General features: G+C 43.6%; 1 protein-coding gene across 1 annotated transcript in view; it reads right to left on the reverse strand.

Annotated features, from left to right (window-relative positions):
• Nucleotides 1-17,171, reverse strand: part of LOC126922631 (nuclear receptor coactivator 5-like) — a 49,748-nt gene extending 32,577 nt beyond the window's left edge. Inside the window, exons 1-2 of the mRNA XM_050735429.1 lie at nucleotides 16,847-17,171; nucleotides 14,282-15,102 (exon numbers count right to left, since the gene is read on the reverse strand). Of these exons, the coding sequence (XP_050591386.1) occupies nucleotides 14,282-14,533 (252 nt within the window). The 5' untranslated portion in view covers nucleotides 14,534-15,102; nucleotides 16,847-17,171. The remainder of the gene's footprint in view (nucleotides 1-14,281; nucleotides 15,103-16,846) is intronic.
• Nucleotides 17,172-19,600: the final 2,429 nt, after the last annotated feature.

Below are 19,600 nucleotides of genomic sequence, written 5' to 3' on the forward strand. Positions count from 1 at the left end.
CGTCAGGGTACTGGAAGTAGAATAAGAGAGATTCGAGAATTATGTCGCGGCGCGACTCCTTTCGAGTAGAATAAGGTGGAAGTGGAGGAGAATGGAGGCCAGCATTCGCAGGATAATCGATATCGAAGCTTCTTCGTGGTGGAATTCAAATGTTTGGCATTTGGCTGAATTCCACGTGGAATCGTTGATTTTTCGACCGAGCTCCAGTAGAATGAGCTCGCGACTGCGATTCGAGGTTAAACAGCTTTGAAGGAACCGTGCCTTCTCTAGTTTTTTCACGCTTGATGGATATTAAAATAATAAACTACTATCGATCGCAAAATCTCTCATCCAACTTCTTTCGAAGATTCTAATTTTTCCAGTCGACGAGCATAGCGAAATTTGTCAATAATCCTCTCGCACAATCTTCGAACGAAGAAGACTCGTCTTCCTGATGGATTCTAGAATAGCAGACTGCCATCGGCAATCCCCTAAAACTTTCAGTGTGTCTCCCTTATCTTCACCAAACCCAACATTTAATTTACTTGAATTCCAGCAGAAAGACATTTCCAATTCCAGCTGGCGAAAATCATCAGGAGCTTCAGTAATCCTTTGAACCGAAGCGAAGAAGTCTCATTTTTTTTGCGGGAGTTCGCGTTCTCTTTCACAGAACGCGCAACTCGAACGTCCTCCACCGATTCCTAGAAGTTCCTAGAAAGTTATATCGCGGATTTCAGCGAGCTTAACGACCCTCTGGAATTCTTATTGCCGCAATGAAAGCCGCTTAACCAGGATTCTCCTTCTCTCTCTCTTTCTCTCTTTGTCTCTCTCTCTCTCTCTCTCTTTTTCTCGATTCTAGGCGATCGAAATACCGCGACGAACGGACAGGATCGCTCTTTTTGTCATAGTACGCTTGCGTTTCGAAGTCGCGGTTTCTGGGAAGAGGGTGGCACGAAACCGGGGCCAGGAATGCGGAGGAAAAGGACGAGACGCTGCTACATATTTATCGTACCGCATCGTCAAAGGCTTCTAGTAACGCAAAACCCGGCTTAGAGACCAGCAACCGGTGCACAAGAAACAGATCAGCCTTATTAATTAATTTAACCGGCCTAAATGAACCCAAAGAACGAGTGATTTCATTCCGACGCGGTCCGCTTTGGACGCGTGTGAACTGCGAGCATAAAGTTTTTTAGAAGAAGGTACTGAACGCGATCGAGAAAGGGCAAAGTACATTAACTCTAGAATTCTCGGATTATTGGAAGTTTTGGATCATTTCTCTGGTTACTGTTCCGTATATCGAACCGTCGGCTTTCTAATTTTATTATTAACTCGGCACCAGTAATATGGAAGTATTAATAGAAATTTGCTTTACCTTGATGGATCTTTAATTACAAAGGTTTCCGAAGTGACAGGGTTATTAGCTGGAAATTGGTGCCACTCAGAAATATTTTAACAGAAATTTCCTTCGCTTTAACAGATCTTGGGATAAAGAATGTTCTAAGCTAACAGAATTCTACCTGAATTCATTTTGTTAAAAGCTTTTCAATATCGAATTTTTGGTGAATTTGCGAGAAAAATTACTTTTCGTTAATCCATAATAATAGAGATACATTTGTTGGCGCGTCTGTAAAGAAGACGTAATGTTCTAAAATTTCACATTAGTTTCGTCGAAAACAAGTACATTTGTTAATTAACTGGAAATATCGAAGTACAATGTTGAGTATATTAACAACGTTTTTACGATAAAAAGAATAACGCCAATCAAAGAGTTGAACGAATTAAGTAATTACAAAATGATCTTCATAAAAGTATCCTGATTATGTTAATGATGTTAACAACCGATTGTCCCGTAGAACACCACGGAGAATTCTTTCTTTTCCCTCGTATATCCGATACATAGAACCTCGATAAAGGCTCGATACAGCCTGGTAGGTATCCCAGTTAAATTTTTGACACAATCCTCTGGGACAAGGAAGGGAACTAGTTTCCAGCTCGAAGGTCTTCTAGTCTCGAGTTCGTAATCGAGGTAGCCCTCGCCGTACGCTGCCGGCGCATTAATGGTGCGTCTAAAGCAACCAACGAGAACAAAATGAATTTTCGAAGGTAGAAAAGAGAAAAAAAAGGAATTGTGGTCTCATAAGAGAAAAAGTGAAAGAGAAAGAGAGAGAGAGAGAGAGAGAGAGAGAGAGAGAAGGAGAGAGAAAAGAGAAGAGAAGAGCAGTCTCGGGGCTGGGCATGGCTTACGACCGCTTCTTGCTAGAAACGCATGAATAATGCAACAATTGGCCGGAGCGAGGACGATCCTTTGTTTTCGCAGGCCCTTCGTTACCAGCCGCCAAATTGCTCGCGAGCTATCCGTCTCGTGCGCTAGTCACCGACCAATTTTCGTGCACAGCGTACACCTCGTCCCCCACCTTCCGTTAACTCACGCCATTCTCTGCCCATTTCACTCTTCTTTTCGCAAAGCAACACCCTCCCATCGTAACCGTGGAACGATTAATAATTATCATGCCAGGCATCCTCATCAAACTATACACAGCTGCGTTTCAGTTAGACGGATAGAACGGTGGACGTACATACACGTAGACGGATAATCTGTTCCACGAAATGAATTAGATTAGCGAAACCCGTCCTAGAATCTAGGAGGATCTAGCCGCACGATAATGCTCGTTACGTGGTTCCGACGGATTTCTGCTTCCGTTTGGACTGCAAACTGATATTATCTACTCGTTAACGAATTCAATAACTACACTCACATTCTCGTCCGAGTCGAAAGAAAGCTATAAAATACGCAATTTTTAATATAATATAATAGGTTGGAAATTCATAAAATATAGCGGAACTTGGTTTACCTTCGGTACGTACAGGTAGCGAAGAATAATTTCCATTGCTCTTAAATTTACTAGAGATTTTTTCGTTATGTATTTCCTCGTCTTACGGCGAAGGAAGTCATGTATGTGAGTGATTGTTTAAGAATCGATTTAAGATGAGAAGATTTGGAAAAAGCGTGTATATTAATCGCAGATTGTCCAGGCTTAAAGTCATTCGTCTTTGTTATACATTGAACTTCCATCATTTCGAAACTGAAGAAGGATAGGGGAAGAATAGAAACGAGGATTCGTCGAAATTATCTTAATGAAGTGTCACTAATGTCCATCTTGAACGTTTCTCTTTTCTCCGAGAGAGATTCCTTCGAAGATCTTACATCCCTGAAGTCGTCAGGTAGCAGTGTTCCCTTGCGTTCTCAACTACGAGCAGAGAAGAGAACTAAAACTTTCTATGATAAAGTGCCCGTGGAATCTTGGAGCGAGGTACAGAGCGGGCCTTCGAGAGTCTTTCTTCTACTCGTTCGGAAGCGAACCGAGCAGAGCTTTGTAAAGTCGGGCGCAACGAGTTTGACAAGAACTGTGCCGGACAGGTGAAGTAATTCGAACCCCATCGTCTATAAATAAGCCAGTCTTTCCGGATCCACGAGCTCGCCATCGATACATCAGCTATGTTCTCCCATAACGAGTAACGAGCATCTTGGTATCTCGATACAAACGATCGCGATAAATTCGTCAAAGATGACAGAATTGTACCATTAACGTATCATAAAATAGAACGAAAAGTTCTAACAACGTACCGAATAAAAGGTACCAAGCCAGGATAGATAATGATTTTACAATCGCCGGACTTTATAAGTACCGGTTGTAATTTATATTCCTCCGCCATATAATTACTCGAAAGTGCTATTCTATCAAATAAAAAATTCGATTCCTGTCATTCCGAGCCCTGACCTAAAAATGGCATTCAACTATGAATATCGCGCTAATAAACGAACAATCCCGGACTCGTCGTGAGAAAATGTTTTAGCACAGGTAGATAGAATTCTTCCTTCTGCGTGTACGAATATATTTTTAGCACAGGTAGGGTACGTTGTGTCTATGAGCGGTAAACACACGCTAAAAATCGACGTTCGAGCGGGTGGAACCGAAAAACGCCCCCTCATCCATCCTGAATTCTCTCTCTGTCTTTCTCTCTCTCTCTGTCTCTCTCTCTCTTCCTCCCCCCCATCTCCATTCTTCGTGCATCTACGTTCGGCAAAAGGATCTTCGTTGGTCTCTTAGTATTGGTAAAAACGTCGGTGATGCTGGTACCTGTTTCGATTTACCTGAGAAAGGACTGTTCGCGTTAGAGGAGAACAGAGAGAAGATGGATACACCGTATGAAAAGAGAGACTTCTCGAGGAATACTTTCGTATCGATGTTGTAGCGGATAAAGAGGGACAGAGTTAACCCTCCAGATCCCCTGTCATTTGCTGCGAGCTTCAAGTCGTGAAGATCTCGAAGGCTTCGTCGTCCAACTATGCTGCGTGCATCTACGATTCTCCACCCACTCATACACGCGTAAATCTCACCAGAGTTGCCAGACTTGTGTTGTGTTACGTTCGATTGTTGTATTGGTGAACGTACTCGGACACAGCACTCACATACCTGCCAGGACTCGCCGTACTCTCCCCCGTCTCTGAACGACTCTCACCCTACTTATCCTTTATACCTTTATACCTGGCATGGACGAGCTCCGTGCACCGACGTGGAGATACACGCGTCATTAAATAATCCTGGTCCGACGCTCATCAGGATCTTTACGAGGCGAAATAATATTCGGCCGACCGTCCTGCGGATAGCCGCGCGATATTTTACGTAAGGATGCCTTGTCCTTCTTCCTCTCACCTTACAACGATCCTCTCCCACTCTTTATATCTTTGTCTATCGGGTTGGTTCTTCTACCGGGTAGATTCTCGCCAGCGAAAAACTTTTTTCTTTCTTCTGGTCTCGTCATTTTTCTCCGCTCGTCTTCATCTTTTTTCTTCTCCACGTTTTCTGATTTGTTATTGCACGCCAGACTCGCTGTGGCGTATCACGCAAACGCGAGAGATCATGTTTTATTTATGCGTTACTTACGACCGCTCTCACCTACAAAATCTGGCCATCTCTGCTCTGGATGCCACTTTGAAACCTGGACACGTTCGCCATAATAATTGCTAGGTTTTAACGAGTTATGTATTGTTGAAGTATGGATAAGAGGGACGTTCGACGAGTTAATTAATCTTCAACCTTTCGCCATTCTATTGTTCCTTGTTTTTTCCGAACTCTGCACGAGATTTATTTCCCTGATGATATCTGATATACATAATTGTAACGTTTCTTTCTTACAGAAACCTGGCGACCTAGAGGGGAAAAAGAAAGAATTCGTTGTGCAACCGATCCACCAATAATCCAATCCGAAGCACGAGCAATGATTTATCGGTCGACGCAAGGAGCAAACGGAAGTTCAGTGAATCGTGACGGCGGATTTATCGTACGAGTTCTATCTTTGAGCCTGGCGAACGAGGAAACGATCGCGAAGCTTTAAATAATACGTCTGAGAAACAGGGGGGGAGGACGGAAACTAGGAGAGTACGGAATATACTTGTTCCTTCTAATGATTCGTTTTCGAGAAAATGAGCATTGAAATTTTCCTACGGTAACGGACAGCTCGAAAACATCGTCTCGAGTAAGTTTCCTACTTCTGGTTGCTATAAACACAGACCAGAATAGAAGTAATGGCTTCTGCGATAATAAACCATCTTTCTAGCCAAGTAATACACGTTCTCTAGATGTTCAGCCTTGATTTTCAAGATAAACAAAATTTCAGACTCCTCTTGTCTTCGAGAAGTAAGTACTTTCATTGTTCTTCCTGTTCTGAAATTAGTTTCTAACTATCGAATTAGATTCCTTCGAAATTTCTTACATTTCGTGATGAACCGAGAGGTACGAACAATTACGTTCCGAAATATTCGTTGTTCAAAAAAGCTTTCTTCCAAGCGAACTTGTTTTGTTTCGCGAGAAACATAAATCTAATTGTAAATGAACGGGCCTTCAAGATTTTAACGTGACCTCGTATAATAGGCGGATACACAGTGATTCGTTCCAGACATTTTCTATCGTATTCGGAGCTCTTCGATGAAAGAAATTCTATGACGAATTTCTTTATAGCATGGTGCAATAGTAAATTGATTTGACGCAATTGTCTACGTATTTAATCGTTCGAACAGCCAGAAATAACTGGAATCATTTGAACAGCCAAGAACAATTTATCGTTTGTGATGAAAAAGTGAAATGTTTTAGTGCGTGCTGTTAATTCGATCGACCGTATTGAAACAAGGACAATAATCTCGATATTATTCAAGACATCCATTCAATTATTTGCCAATCGACGTATCCTCAACATAGGAATTACATTTGCAGCGGTGGTGACGGAGTCGCAGGTATTATTCCGCGTTCAGCCGGATGGCATTCCAGGCAGACCGGAAACTCCAAATTCGCGTGTCGCGCCACCTGCCCTCCGATAATTATTCCAAGATCGCTCGCCGGTGTTATCGAGTGTACCCAGGGCGTTAACTTCTATTACGTTCTCGAACTACGATTCAACGGACCATGAGTCTCGAATATCAGCTGCCTTCTAGCGTAGAAATACTTGGTTCGCGTGTTTCACGCGACTCGTGTCCGCAAACAATGCTCGATCTTCGTGGATCTTTCCAATTAAGCGGGCTGAAGGGGCTCGTCTCGATCAGGTGCAAAGAAAGAGAGGGATGCACGAGACCTTGCTCGTGTTCCTCTCTTCTTTCCCTCGTTGGTCGAAGAGCAGCGATCAGAGAAGGGAAGTTACAAAGTTCTCGAGAAATCTCCTCGAACACGGTCACTCTTCATCCGTCTACGCTCGTCGTTTCTTTCTCATTTCGTTTCTTTCTTTGGCCTCCTTCTTCGCGTTTCCTCTTCCAATTTCTCGATACGAGCTGGCGACATTCGTTGGCTCTCTTCCGAGAAGGATAATAATTCTGCAATTTCGGAGGCACGCGGCTCCGAACCAACAGTCGTCTGAGTCCTACGTCTTTTTCTCCTTTTGCGACTAATTCCGCAGGTGTACACGCTCCGAGCATAAGCAGTCATCGTCGTCGACGACGATTTGCGCTCGGGGTCTCCTCCTCACGAGGCAGTCGCGCCTGTCTGCTTCTATATTAGCGGCTTCACGCTGTTGCCTGCACGCTTGTCTGCGTGCGAACAAACGAAAGGGCGAAAAGACGGCGAAGGACGTAGCGGAGAGGAGCGCAAGACTCGGGGATGCTCGCTTAGAAACGTGTTTAAGGAGCGGCGCGATGTAGGAAGGAAAGAAAGAGTGTAAGTATGGCGTGCTGTAACAAAACACAGTCTAGAAGCAGACCAAAGCCTCTACCAGCCTAGGACAACAAAGGCCCCCGGGACTTGCCTCCCGATCACGTCCCGCGGCTCTATATTGCTTTGCCTCCTCCTTTTTATCCTTCTTTCTTTCCACTCCACGTTCACTCCATTCCACGCTCATTCCATTTTTCGTTTCTCCATTCTTCTCTTTCTTCTCGCGAGGTAGAACCGCTGAATTTGTCGCTGAATTTTTTATCGCCACGATCTCCAGGCGATCTCGAGCTCTTTTGTTGCATTATGAAACAGTCGAGTACGGAAAATTTCGAGTTACCGTTTGTTCCAAGAAGGCTTATTCGTTCTCTTATCTTTTTCTTTGTGATCGATGAAAGAAAAGAAGCAATTCGTTTCAAGAAGAAGAAGTCGACCGGTGATTACAAAGCCTCGTGTCATAACTGAAAAACTATCTGACCGTCATTTGATACCGCGGAACGGTATCCAGGCGAAAAAATGGCGTGGACGAAACAAGATCAAGGGCGAGACAAAGGAACGTTTAATTACTAAACGCGAAAGACGCTCGGTCCCGCGGATGCATTATATGGATTCCTGCGGTCCGAAAAAGAAGCGACCGGTTCACCAGACCGATATATGTATACGCACACCGCGAGTGGTCCATTAACAATAATTTCGACAGTGAATCGGTCCGGGAGGGCCCTTCTCGCTCCGCGCCGTACACTAAGAGATAAAGAGGGAGCAAGAGAGAAAGAGACACGCCTGAAGGAGGAATCCTTTCTCGGTAGAAAGGAAACGGGGGAAAAAAGGAGGAAGGAAGGGAACACGGGCGTGCAAACCCGTTTGGCCGTTAGCAGACTCCTTCAGACAAGCACACGCTCTAGCTCGCTCCGATGCAGGACGATCGTTTGCCACGCTCACGGCTAAAAGTCTGAGCTGCTCTTTTGCTCCTGCCAGCTTGTACACTGACCTATATTCGATGGAACCGGGTCTGGAGACTCCAAGCAACCAACCATCGGAGACCCACTAGCCCGAAGAAGTCCGCGGATCGATGTGTGTGTTTGTGTATACGTATGTGTTTGTACCGCTTCTTATATGTATACGAACATACAAAGATATATAGGCAAGGAGACGTCTTTACTCTTCTCTCTGTATCGATCGTCATTTTACCATACTGGGTGATCTATAAATGCATGTCAATATTTCAGAGCGCCAATCTATACATCGAAGCAAGCAGAAAGTGTTACATAGTCATATGTCTTACGTATCCTAGTTTTCAAGTTGTAGATCATCAGAGAAAATGTTGAAAAGTGTCTTCGGTGCTTCGTGCCTCGGTAAACTTTACTATACACCTTAGTACTAACTGTATAAATAGCTGAAGTATATATGACATTATCTAAACTTCGCAAAGGATATCGATCGATACGAATCGGACAGAATTTCAAACAGTCAATATCATAGTTCCATATTACTGTTTTACGAATGAAACTTGAAAATAAAAATTGAAAGACGTGTTTTGACGTAAAGATCAAAGACGTCGCATAACGATCGTTTCAACGTATAGATTCACACCGTAAAGTATCGGCATGCATTTATCACCCCATATGACGTATTAGGTTTTAGCCAAGTGTTTTTTAGAGAGAAAAATATATCTATCGGGCCCCGAAGCCGCTATTTTCCAGTTTACGCGTCCGGTACGTGCTCCGTTGCGTCGAATGATGCAGTTAGATCGATGCAGCCTGCACACTGCACACTCGGCCCGGTCAAGCAGAAGCTATTTATGTGCCCGGTGCTTCTGAATCTTTTAGCGTGTGACGCACTTCGGGGACTATCTGGCGCACGATAATCGATCCCACCGTTCGCGGAGATGAGATCTGCTGATCGGTGAACTTGCTCCGTAGGCACACGTGGGCGTAGCCGACGTTTCAGGTGGTCGGTGTCACGTTCCTGATGCTTGAGACCCAGCGTACACCTCTTCGTTACCAAGGAGCGTTTTTCATTTTTCCAGCATCGGGAGATGGAAGGAAACGTTTTCCTCCCGCTTTAATGGTTTTCAGTTTCATGCGAGTTTAATGACAAAGCGCAAAGAGTTATACATATGTGCTTTTCAGATCGTAATGCAAGCGACTTTGCGTATTTCTGCTTAACCGTGGAAATGACGCACAAGTCGCACAGATATGCCAGTTTTAACATTTATGACCGAGGAAAATGTTCATGGGAACGATTTACGCCGTTTCCGTGTAACGAGCATGAAAAGCAGTTGACATTCCTGCAATTTTTAAACATACTCGTGGTATCTTTTAGAGGAATTGTGACTCTACTTTACGCGGAAGTACATTCTCCGGCCTTTCCATGACTAGTATTACGATTGAAATTTCGGAATATTCTTGAAATTAAAAAAGAAAGTGTTCCTTTCTTTGAAAGTACGTATAACGATTTCTCCTCGGCCATTTTTATGATTGGAATTCCCAAATAAAATCCTCGCAACTTTTTATAAAAACTGCAACATACCTGAAAAATCCATCTTCTAATTTTTACTGGATTTTTTTTAGTGATGTGTTTTATAAAAATTGTTCCACGCGTTACACGCGCATCTCGCGACGTTCTCTCAACCTTTTCTTATTATTGAAATTTCTAAGCAATATCTTAGAAATCTTTTATCAAAATTGTGCTCCGTTTTAAAAGTGTATCATCTGAATTTTTCTACATTCTCTTATACTTGAGAACTTTTTATGAAAATTGTATCATATTTTAGAAGTATGCTCTCCAATTTTATGATAGAAAAGTAAAGAAATATTTTACATCAGAACGTCAATAGCTCGAGTGGGAAAACAGATGGTAAAGTGTATTTTGAGCAAGATGGTCGAGTATTTCTGCCCAACAGGCATCGGCAATTTCCCGACTCGATCTCGTGACGAATCGAAGCTTTCATTTTTGCTTTTCCTGTCGCGCGGCCCGGGATACTCGAAACGACCGGATATATCCTGCCGCGGATCTGGGTTAAGCGAGGATCATCCCAGTCATGCTCCTTATAACTTGGATTGAAACATCCCGCCACGAAACTTAATCGATTTCACGGTTTGTACACCGAGATGAGACATCTTGGATCTCACTTCGGTCGAGATTCTCTATACCGACTTGTTCTCGTGATTCTGATCGCGACATCTTGGCCATTAAGTACTTTCAAAATTAAAGGATGCTAAATAATTCTGGTAAATTTATTCGAGCACTTAAAAGTTGTTCGTCCTTTATCAAAATCGTAAGTAGTAAACGCAAGCACACGCTATAAGCAATTTAACAATTACATTTTATTAACATTAAAACTATCAGAATGATCAAATTGATTTTATCGTCAGAATGAGATTATTATAGAAATAATAATAAATAATTCTTTAGAGATTTCATAAATATACAAAGATGCATTATCGACGATATAAAGGATTTTTAGTAAATTACAATAAGATCCATATATCTGGATAACGAGGAATTCGTATAATCGCAGCTCATACAATAGAAACAGGATTTTTCATATTACATATTTCATATAACAAGAGTTTCAATACAACTTCATTTAGTTGCGCTTCAATTGAAATTTCGTCGAAATAAATGGCTTTCATAAAAACGGACTTTTATTGTATACAGATAAAGATTCATTTCCTCCTCGCATTATCCACTTTTTTCATCCTGAAGTCTCTGACGAGAGTCTCATGGTTTAAACTTTAGTAATTCTATCGGTACACGAAACTAAAGATATTCGTGTGGAAAACATATATCTGTGGAATAAACCGAGAGGGTATCTCTAATATGAGCCATATCGAAACGTAGGTTTCATAAATATGCAAAATTTCATTTGCATTCGCAGCATGAATGCTCCAACGTACGCGTGGGCAGACAGCTATGAAATTTCGGAATGACTCTATTAAATTGATCGGTTAGCAGGTTACGATTTTATCTGGTCCAATTATCCAAGCAAAGTTTACGCGCATGTATAATCCCAGTCGCGTTACCATCGAGTGATTTTCACTTTCCACGAGTCGATCCACTGTGATGTCGCGATGAACGATGATCAATCGTTTAAGGTTCGCGTAGGTGCTTTACGTTGTGGCATTGAAAAACGATCGATAATTGGCAGTACACAGTACGACAGGCACCGGAAAGTTCCGATTAAGTTCGCGCGATTATCACGGTCGATAGTAATATAGTTGCACTTTAATGCGTGCTCCGTTATTTGCATGATTATAGGTGTACGCGATTATAAAGCGTGCGCGAACGGTGGGTACGCGATCGAGATAAGTGAAGGGTTGGCCGGTGATAAACACGCTCGTGATTGATATCGAAACACGCGTAAAGATGTCGATTAAAGAAGCTCGATATCACGTTGCCTGACAGTAGAAAAAAGGAAATGACGCACAAATTACGCGTGAACGTTTTAATATCGTTGAGCCATTGCTGTATGCAAATACAGTTCGTTTCGGTATTTCGCAAATGTCAATGAACCTGAGTGTATACGCGAAAACGAATATACTGTCTTTGAAAGAACTCGTTCGCACGGCGCGTGTAACGAGCGTGCTGTAAACCGATTTGCATATCGAATAGAAAGCGAACGAATAAATCAGAGTGGAGCGTTCAAGTTGATTTTCTTGCATCATCACGCCGCGTCGTAGCGAATAAACGCGAGACTCTGCAAATATATATTATCGCTGCCGCGACAAAACTCGTTGAATTATCGAGAAATTATGTAGTTGAAGTAGTACGAGGAACTAAAAACTTCTTCCAACGAAACTTTCAGCCGAGGGAACCGAACTAAACTTTTGCCACAATCACGCGACCAAACAATCTTCCAGGTTAAAAAGCACACGCCTGCGGAACTTGGTTCGATTGGAGGCACACGACGTGAAATAATTAAAAACTTTCGTGGCCGCTCTTCTAAACGAGAATAACTTGGTTTTATCGTAATCGGTCTCTTCATGGTGCGTAACATTATTACAATCTTTGGGGATCGAGCTTGGCGAACAAAACATGGCCCAGTTTCCTGTTTCTTACGCATCACATCCGTTTCCATCGACGATTCAGAGCAGAACACAGAGAAAAAGAGAGAGAGAGAGAGAGAGAGATGTGAGAGAGAACGAAGTGGGAGAGAGGAGACGTAAAGAAAAACTGTGAGAAAGACTAGGTTAATAACGAACCTTCCAAAGAGGCTCGATTCCATTTTCCACCCCATCATCTCGTGTCTGCCTCATTAGCACTTCTGACCGTCGAATGAGAGAAAGAGAAGAAAAGAGAGAGAAGGTGTGGAAGCGGCGTCGCTGAGAAAGGCAAGCCAAACCCAGCTGAATACAGCTGCAAATGAGGGGCATCAACGATGCTGCGGTGGTCGCTTGTACCCCTAGCTATAGCTGCTTTCCTCTATGAAAGATGCAGAAGCGCTAAATGAAGAGCCTGGTCACTGGAATAGCGTCGGATATCAGGGACGATGTGAAACAGGCCGAGATGTGACGAGCTTTGATCAGACCATACAGTCCATCTTTCATTTTCTTACTCTGGCTGTTCGTTCTTGTCGCATTCACAATTCTTTCTGGCGTGAACCACCACAGCCGGAATAAATTAGGTGACTTTCCCTCCTCTCCTCTCTCGGTGAACTAGTTTTCTGGAATTCTTCCTTCGACGCATTAAAAGTACAATATTTCCTCTTCTTTTTCGTATTAGTCTCTAGATGATAAATTGACGCGGACCTAACGTTCGATAGATTTACGATTAACATTCGATTTACATATATTATAGATTACATGATATTACGCAAGTCACGCGTAAGGTACCCGTACCGATGGTATAAATTATAACGAGATTAGCAGTCGGTAATCGTAGCATGGAAAATAGAATTCGTTTCGATCGACGAGCACCGAGGTTGATGGAAAGCTGGCATGGCCGAGGGAAAGGTGTGCGAGCGTAGTGTAGCGCAACGTTACGCAATACCTGGACAAAATATTAAAGAGAAGTATTTGTAGACGACTGTCGCGACTATCTTCTCTTTTACGGCGTTCCGTGTGTTTCGTGTAATTTTATATAAAGCAGTTTATATCCGTTGATATTGCTTCCTGAAATTTTCCTACGTGACGTCACGTTGTGCAACATCCATCACACCCCGTGTATTCGAAAGACATAAAGGTGGATAGAAACGTCGTCGAGGGATTCAATAAACGTAAATTTCAATGACACGACGAACAGCTTCCAGTTTTCTGATGCATGTTTGCCATGTTTCACAGAGATAACGTTACGAACTGTGTATAAGTAAGTTTGAACATTCGGGATTGTACATAGTGCCTCTAAAGATATTTCATTGAAAGTTTCTAAATTTCGGAAAAATTTCGATATCGGTGGTGAAAGATAACAGAAAGTCAAACACTTTTCGTCCCCACGGCGATAATAGATAAGCTCGAGTGTTCGAATTACTCGGCATCGACGTTCTCCTCGTTGTACGTGTACAGTGTACACAGATGGCATGCAGATTATTCGCGTCCTTAACTCCTGTTAAACTTTATTAAAAAAAGTATGGAACCGATTGTTATATTCGTTGAATATAAAAAAAATTATTTATTTTGTAGAAAAATGATTTTTAAGAGAATTATTCAATTCGAGTTTCCAGAATCTGAACACCAAACTACCCCGAAAGACTCCATACCTTTCTTACGAAATGCCACCAAAAACCTTGACCTTGATACAAACTAGAATACTTCATCCCTTCCACGCCTCGTAGACACAAGCCCCTTCAAGTCTACTCCTGTAATAATGATACCCACTGCTTATCATCATCCAAGCAACAGTGATATCAAAAACCTTGACCTCCGTCTGAAGTGGTCCTTTCCTTTCTAGTTTCTTCGAACCTACCACAATGACCATGCTAGTGAACTCTTATTTTACCAAAGCTACCATTCTAAATTCCCTCAATTTATACTATTCATTCTATTATTCAAGTCACCCTATTCTAATAAGAACAAAGCAAAATGTCGTACGATTTTCAATACTTCGCTTCTAAAAGCAAATAAAATTCATTTTTCTCTCAATTCCACAACTCGCACAAATAATTAACTTACCGGATTGTTAGTGAGTGCCGAGGTAGATGCAGCAGTAGGATGATGATCGTAATCCAGGTAATCGTCCCGACTCCTCTCCGTGTCGTCCCTGTCGTCCCTAATGTCCCGGATGTCTCGAAAGTCCCTAAGATCCCGAGGGTCCCTGATATCGCGTAGGTCCCGAAAGTCGCGGAGGTCGCGTTCTCGGAGGTCGCGTTCTCGGAGGTCGCAACGGCTCACGTGGTCCCGTTCACCGCGAAGCTGCCTCGACATCGCCGTCGGCTCCTCCTCCTGCGAGTCGAGCAGCAGCTGCTCGGCTCCACCGCCGCCTCCTCCACCACCGCCACCGCCACCTCCAACACCACCTCCGCGTCGGGCGGGATAACGCAGGAGGTCACACCATCCTATATCCTCCTCCGCCCCTCCGGCGACCTCGCCGCGGGGCAACCGAGCCGTGCCTGGGGCCCTCACGACCGATCTGCCTCGAACCTCCTGCCCCCGCGGCCCCCCGGGGGGCTCCGCCACATCACACCCAAACGCTACGCTTCTTGGACCCCTCACGACCTAACCCTTCTGCTTCCACTACGCACCACCCTCTTCTTCTCTTATATTTTCTCTTATATTTCTTCTCTTCACTTCTAGTTTCTTTTCTTTTCTCGGTTTTATTTTCCTTTCTAGCTTTTTCCTTTCGGCTTGATTTTAGTAGGTTATCGTTTTCGCTGAGTTTGTCTTCTCTGACGCGGAATCTGAGCGACTAGAGGTGACAGAACGACGATGGATCAGCGGATGTAACGAGAGAGTGGCGGCTGAAGGTGACGCGTTTGGCGAAACGCTTCGAGTGTCTGTAAACAGAGGGTGAAGGGTTAGCACGATCCATTCAAATGTGATTGAAGCTCCGAGATTTTTGATAGATTTGCTTTCTTACTTGGGATTTGACTATCGTTAGTGAATGTCACGAATGGATTTCAGGAAATTACATTTGGTTGGTTTCTGCTCTTTTTGCTCAAGTTATAGCAGGTGTAGAGAATGTAATTTTATTTGAACTAGTTCAAAAGTTGTAACGACGATACGTTTACGCTACATTGTATGTATATCGGTCAAAGGTTGATGGAACAGATTAATGGTTGAAACAGCTCGTTGTATGAAAATATGCGTGAATATGTTTTTACATACACATACATACACACGCGCGCGCGCGCACGAAGAGACTATTCGATAAAGGAACCCAAAAGATTGCACAGACTTTGTTATATGATATAACGCTACCGTAACTATGTATGATGTAAATTCAATTTCCACACCGTTACCATACGTAGCGATGGATAATTCAATTTAAATTTAGTGAGCCAAGCTATTTTGACACAATGACACGTGTTCCTCTATTGTTCTGCTGTGTGCTCTAATCAACGTTTCGCTAGAGGTTTACATTTCTTGCCTGGGTGGACTAATTATTACTTCCGCAACAATAGAAATTTCATCCAAACTTGAATACAACCTCATTTAAATATTACACACAGATTACCATTAGATTTGAATATAAAATTTTCTTCGATATTTTCTTACCTGTATTTTAGATAATATTATATAGAAAAATTTAATGAAAAGTATCCACACTAGTCGAGAAATAATTTCCTTTTGCAACACGATTAAACGTTAAGTCAATCAACAATGTCGTAAAGTTTCTCGCAAACTACCACAAACTCGATCAAACTGTTAGCACGGCGATGGTTGGAACAATAGCAAGGTCAGCCTTGATTCGTTAAATCAATGATCATTAATTAACGCGTCACCGCCGGAAGACGCCGGACCGATGATAGTGATAACACGGAACTCCTCTCTGCCAAGGTCAGACTCGACCATTCGGAAGTTATGGCTGCTCTGAACCGTTACCTTGAGAGGCTAGCGCAGAAAGTGACGTGTCTCCGACCTACGGGGCCTTGTACACCCTTGTCGAAACACGGAAGAGAACGTAGCGGTGCGAAGAGAATCGACGCGCGAACTGCCGTAAAATCAGACGATAAACCAGTGCGTAAAGTCCTCCCTGGTGTTCCAGCTTTTCAAAGGAGAGAGGGTGGCAACGAAGCTCACACAAGGTGGGGTAAGTTGAGGTTAGGTCACGCCGCAGACCGCGAATGTAGGGTTGTGGGTCGCGCCCGGTCGAGCTCAGCTGCGCTACGACCTAAAGGGGTTGCGGCTTGTTTCTGGTCAGACACGCCACAGGCCACTCGGCCGTTCCCTTTATTTCTCTATAGAAGATACTCTAATGAACCGTCTCTGTAATTTCCCCTATCGATCTTCCCTCTACTTTTCACAGGCTAATGCGTAAAGAAACGAGTTACGTGACAGTAGAAAGTGACCGTCACGAGTCAGACCGAGAGTCAGACGCGCTGACGCGTCGTCCGAGTATCGTAACGGTATCGTAGCGTTATTTTTCGAGATAATTAGATTCTATAAATGAGACAACGAAGAACGGGTGCCAATCCATTCTGTGCTACAAGGTATAGTCCAAAAGTCACGAAGATACAGACAGAACACCATATAAAAAGTCAAGAAAATCACGGGGCCAAAACATCCCCTGAAACTTACTCGATCGGCTGTTCGACCCGGAGTCTTCGTATCGCTACCTTTCCAGTTAAAAGGCGAACACACCACTGGGGATCACTTTTCGCGCGCGGCTCACGTTCTACCGGAAGAAGGATCGGCTGAAGATAAGTACAATGCCTGGTACAAGCTAAAATAGAACAAGGCTAGTCCGCGACGAGAACGAATTTCCGCGTGGACGATCCGGCGGCAAGAAAGTGTCCACGACGTCGAAATGACGGTGACGGTTGGGCCGTGCTCGCGTCGACGGCTGCTGCTACCGCGGCTCGCGCTACCTCGGCCGGTCTCGGTCGGCCTCGTCCTTAGTCGGTCTCGCTCGGCTCTTGTATCGTGACGTTGCGCGGGGACGCGAAAACCCCGGCGGTCTAGAGTATCGATCGCATGCGCTAGCGCACGCGAGCTACGCTGCGGCGCGTCAACACGCGCCTTTCTCGACTGATGTAAGGGTTGCGAGACACGTGGTTGCGTTTCCGTTCCAAGATCGTTTCTTTTTTCTTCGCTACACCGAAGATAAAGGAGTCTTGATTGGACTGTTGGATGAAAGAGAGGAATGTTTTAGTGGAAACTGAGACGGAAAGAGGTAGTTCGATGAGGTACGCTGGTGATCTGCTGGGAGAGCATCTAGGTGTCAAGGGATGACCTTGCTTAAACGCATTCATCGCAACAGCAGCGTCTGATAGTTGTGTAACTGAGTATTATCATGTATGAAGATACTGCGATAGAATTGATAAATTTTATATTGAAAGCCCTCTAAAATATTTTTGTTGATATTTATGTATAAAGCTTGTAGGTTTATTTAAAAGAAGATGAGATAGAGTAGAAAACAACGGAAAGAATATCCAATATCTTCCATAGTCCAACGATGTTTCTTTCACTCTTTTTATCATTAAAATTGCAAATACGATCCACAGACTTTTCCAACTATAGTTTCTTAGTGGATAACCGTATTGTGGTAGATTCCACCAGCAACCCGTGATAAATTAACGAACCTACATCGGTTCTGTAGCAACGTTTCGATTCAGGGTTGTCGAAAAGCGTAAAACGGAGCGATTGAAATAAATTGTATTAAGAATGTGTCGCTTATCATTAGACGCTGACTCGTTATCACGATGGTCTCTCGTTGCACACGGTCGGTTTTGAAATGACGACGCGTCGTTAAGCTGTTTACCATGAAGCAGTCATTAAGAGCAGCGCTTTCATTTAATCACACGTTATTAACTTACGCTTAATACTGCGGGCTTAAGCTGGCTGAAAACTGGTATAATTACCGACCATTATAATTAGTTAAACAGGCCATGTGTTCTATACGTATCTACATGTTCATAAATAATCGATGTTAACAAGATACGAAGTTTGACTCGATCTCATCTGGCCGTGGTATTTGAAGCTCGTGGCGTTCCACGCGACAGGGGGATGAAACCACCCTCAAGTGCTCGTCGAACATCCCGACATCTGACGGAGGGTAAAAGAAGTGTCATGGGAGAAAATAGCTCGCAAAAGAAGAAACGGTCTACAGTTTTCTGCGCGAGGGTAGCCACCCTCCTCGCGATTTCATCCGTGATTTCACTCTGGAGCTCTCCTTACCGACCATCAGTGATAACACTTCAAGTTTACTCCCAATGACCACTAGCTTTCGATAAAGACGCACTTAGTTTGGACGAATGGCTACGTTCCAATCGAATGTTATTGATCGTAAAACAAAGTGCTAGGGACGTTAAGTAAATGGGAGCTTGCACCATACAGTGCTGCAGGCTGGTGGTTGGAATCAGAACATGTCTCTCTCAACGGTAATCGTTTTAAGTGGCTGTTTAAAGATGATAAACATTGCATGATTCTTGCATGATTTTCTAAACCTTCGGATAGGAAAGTTATTTTACAATTATCTGGGAAAACCATCGTTTATATCGCTGAAAGTTAAATGGTACCTCTTACGTCGATTCTTATTTTCTTAGAAATCAGATACTGCGATTACTTAAAAGAGAAAGACGAAAATTCAAAAATGTTTCACTCGTAACTTTCTAAAAGACGCACCATTATTTTTAACGAGGATAATGATGTAATCATTTCTGGAAGTCCAAGTTATACGTCGTCCGTGTAGATTCTTATTTTTATAAAAACTAAGCAATAGCGATCGACTGAAAACGAAACCAAGAATCCTCGAACTTCCAATCCAAGGGAGGCACCCAATGGTCCTCGATTCTGAACTCAGGAGTTCCGTATCCACCATGAAAAAAACCTTTTCCCGTGAACACCCGTCAACTTTTCCCTTTGAAAGTCATCTGTACCCGCACGGGAAGCAACCCTTTCTACCTGTTCTAGCGCGTTATCCGATCATCGATCAACCGCGAGAAGGATCGTCAGACAGCGTCTGTCTGGTGACACGAGGGGCGTCACATAGCGGGACTTCCGGTCGGAAGCAGCGGTCTAGGTATCGTGACGCGTGTGTACCGAGCGAGTCGGAGAGTGTCGGGCGCGACGCTAACTCGCAGCCAGTTCTACGTCCATCATCCCCGCGGCTACGCCGTAAGGTGGCAACGTTGCTCTCGCGCGAGAGAGGTTTGGAAACAGGCGCAAGGGGCAATGCTACCGCTCGCGCCAACAATGTGCGCTGGTAGGGGAAAGTATGTAGACTGTATAGTATGGAGTATAGAGCGTCCTAGGAGCGTGTTCGCGTTATTCTGGTGGGGGCGAGTCGTCTAGCGTGAGACGGAGAGCTAAACGCGAGGAATAGTGGGGACA

Source organism: Bombus affinis, chromosome 12 (genome assembly GCF_024516045.1).
Source record: "Bombus affinis isolate iyBomAffi1 chromosome 12, iyBomAffi1.2, whole genome shotgun sequence".
NCBI classification, from domain to species: Eukaryota; Metazoa; Arthropoda; class Insecta; order Hymenoptera; family Apidae; genus Bombus; species Bombus affinis.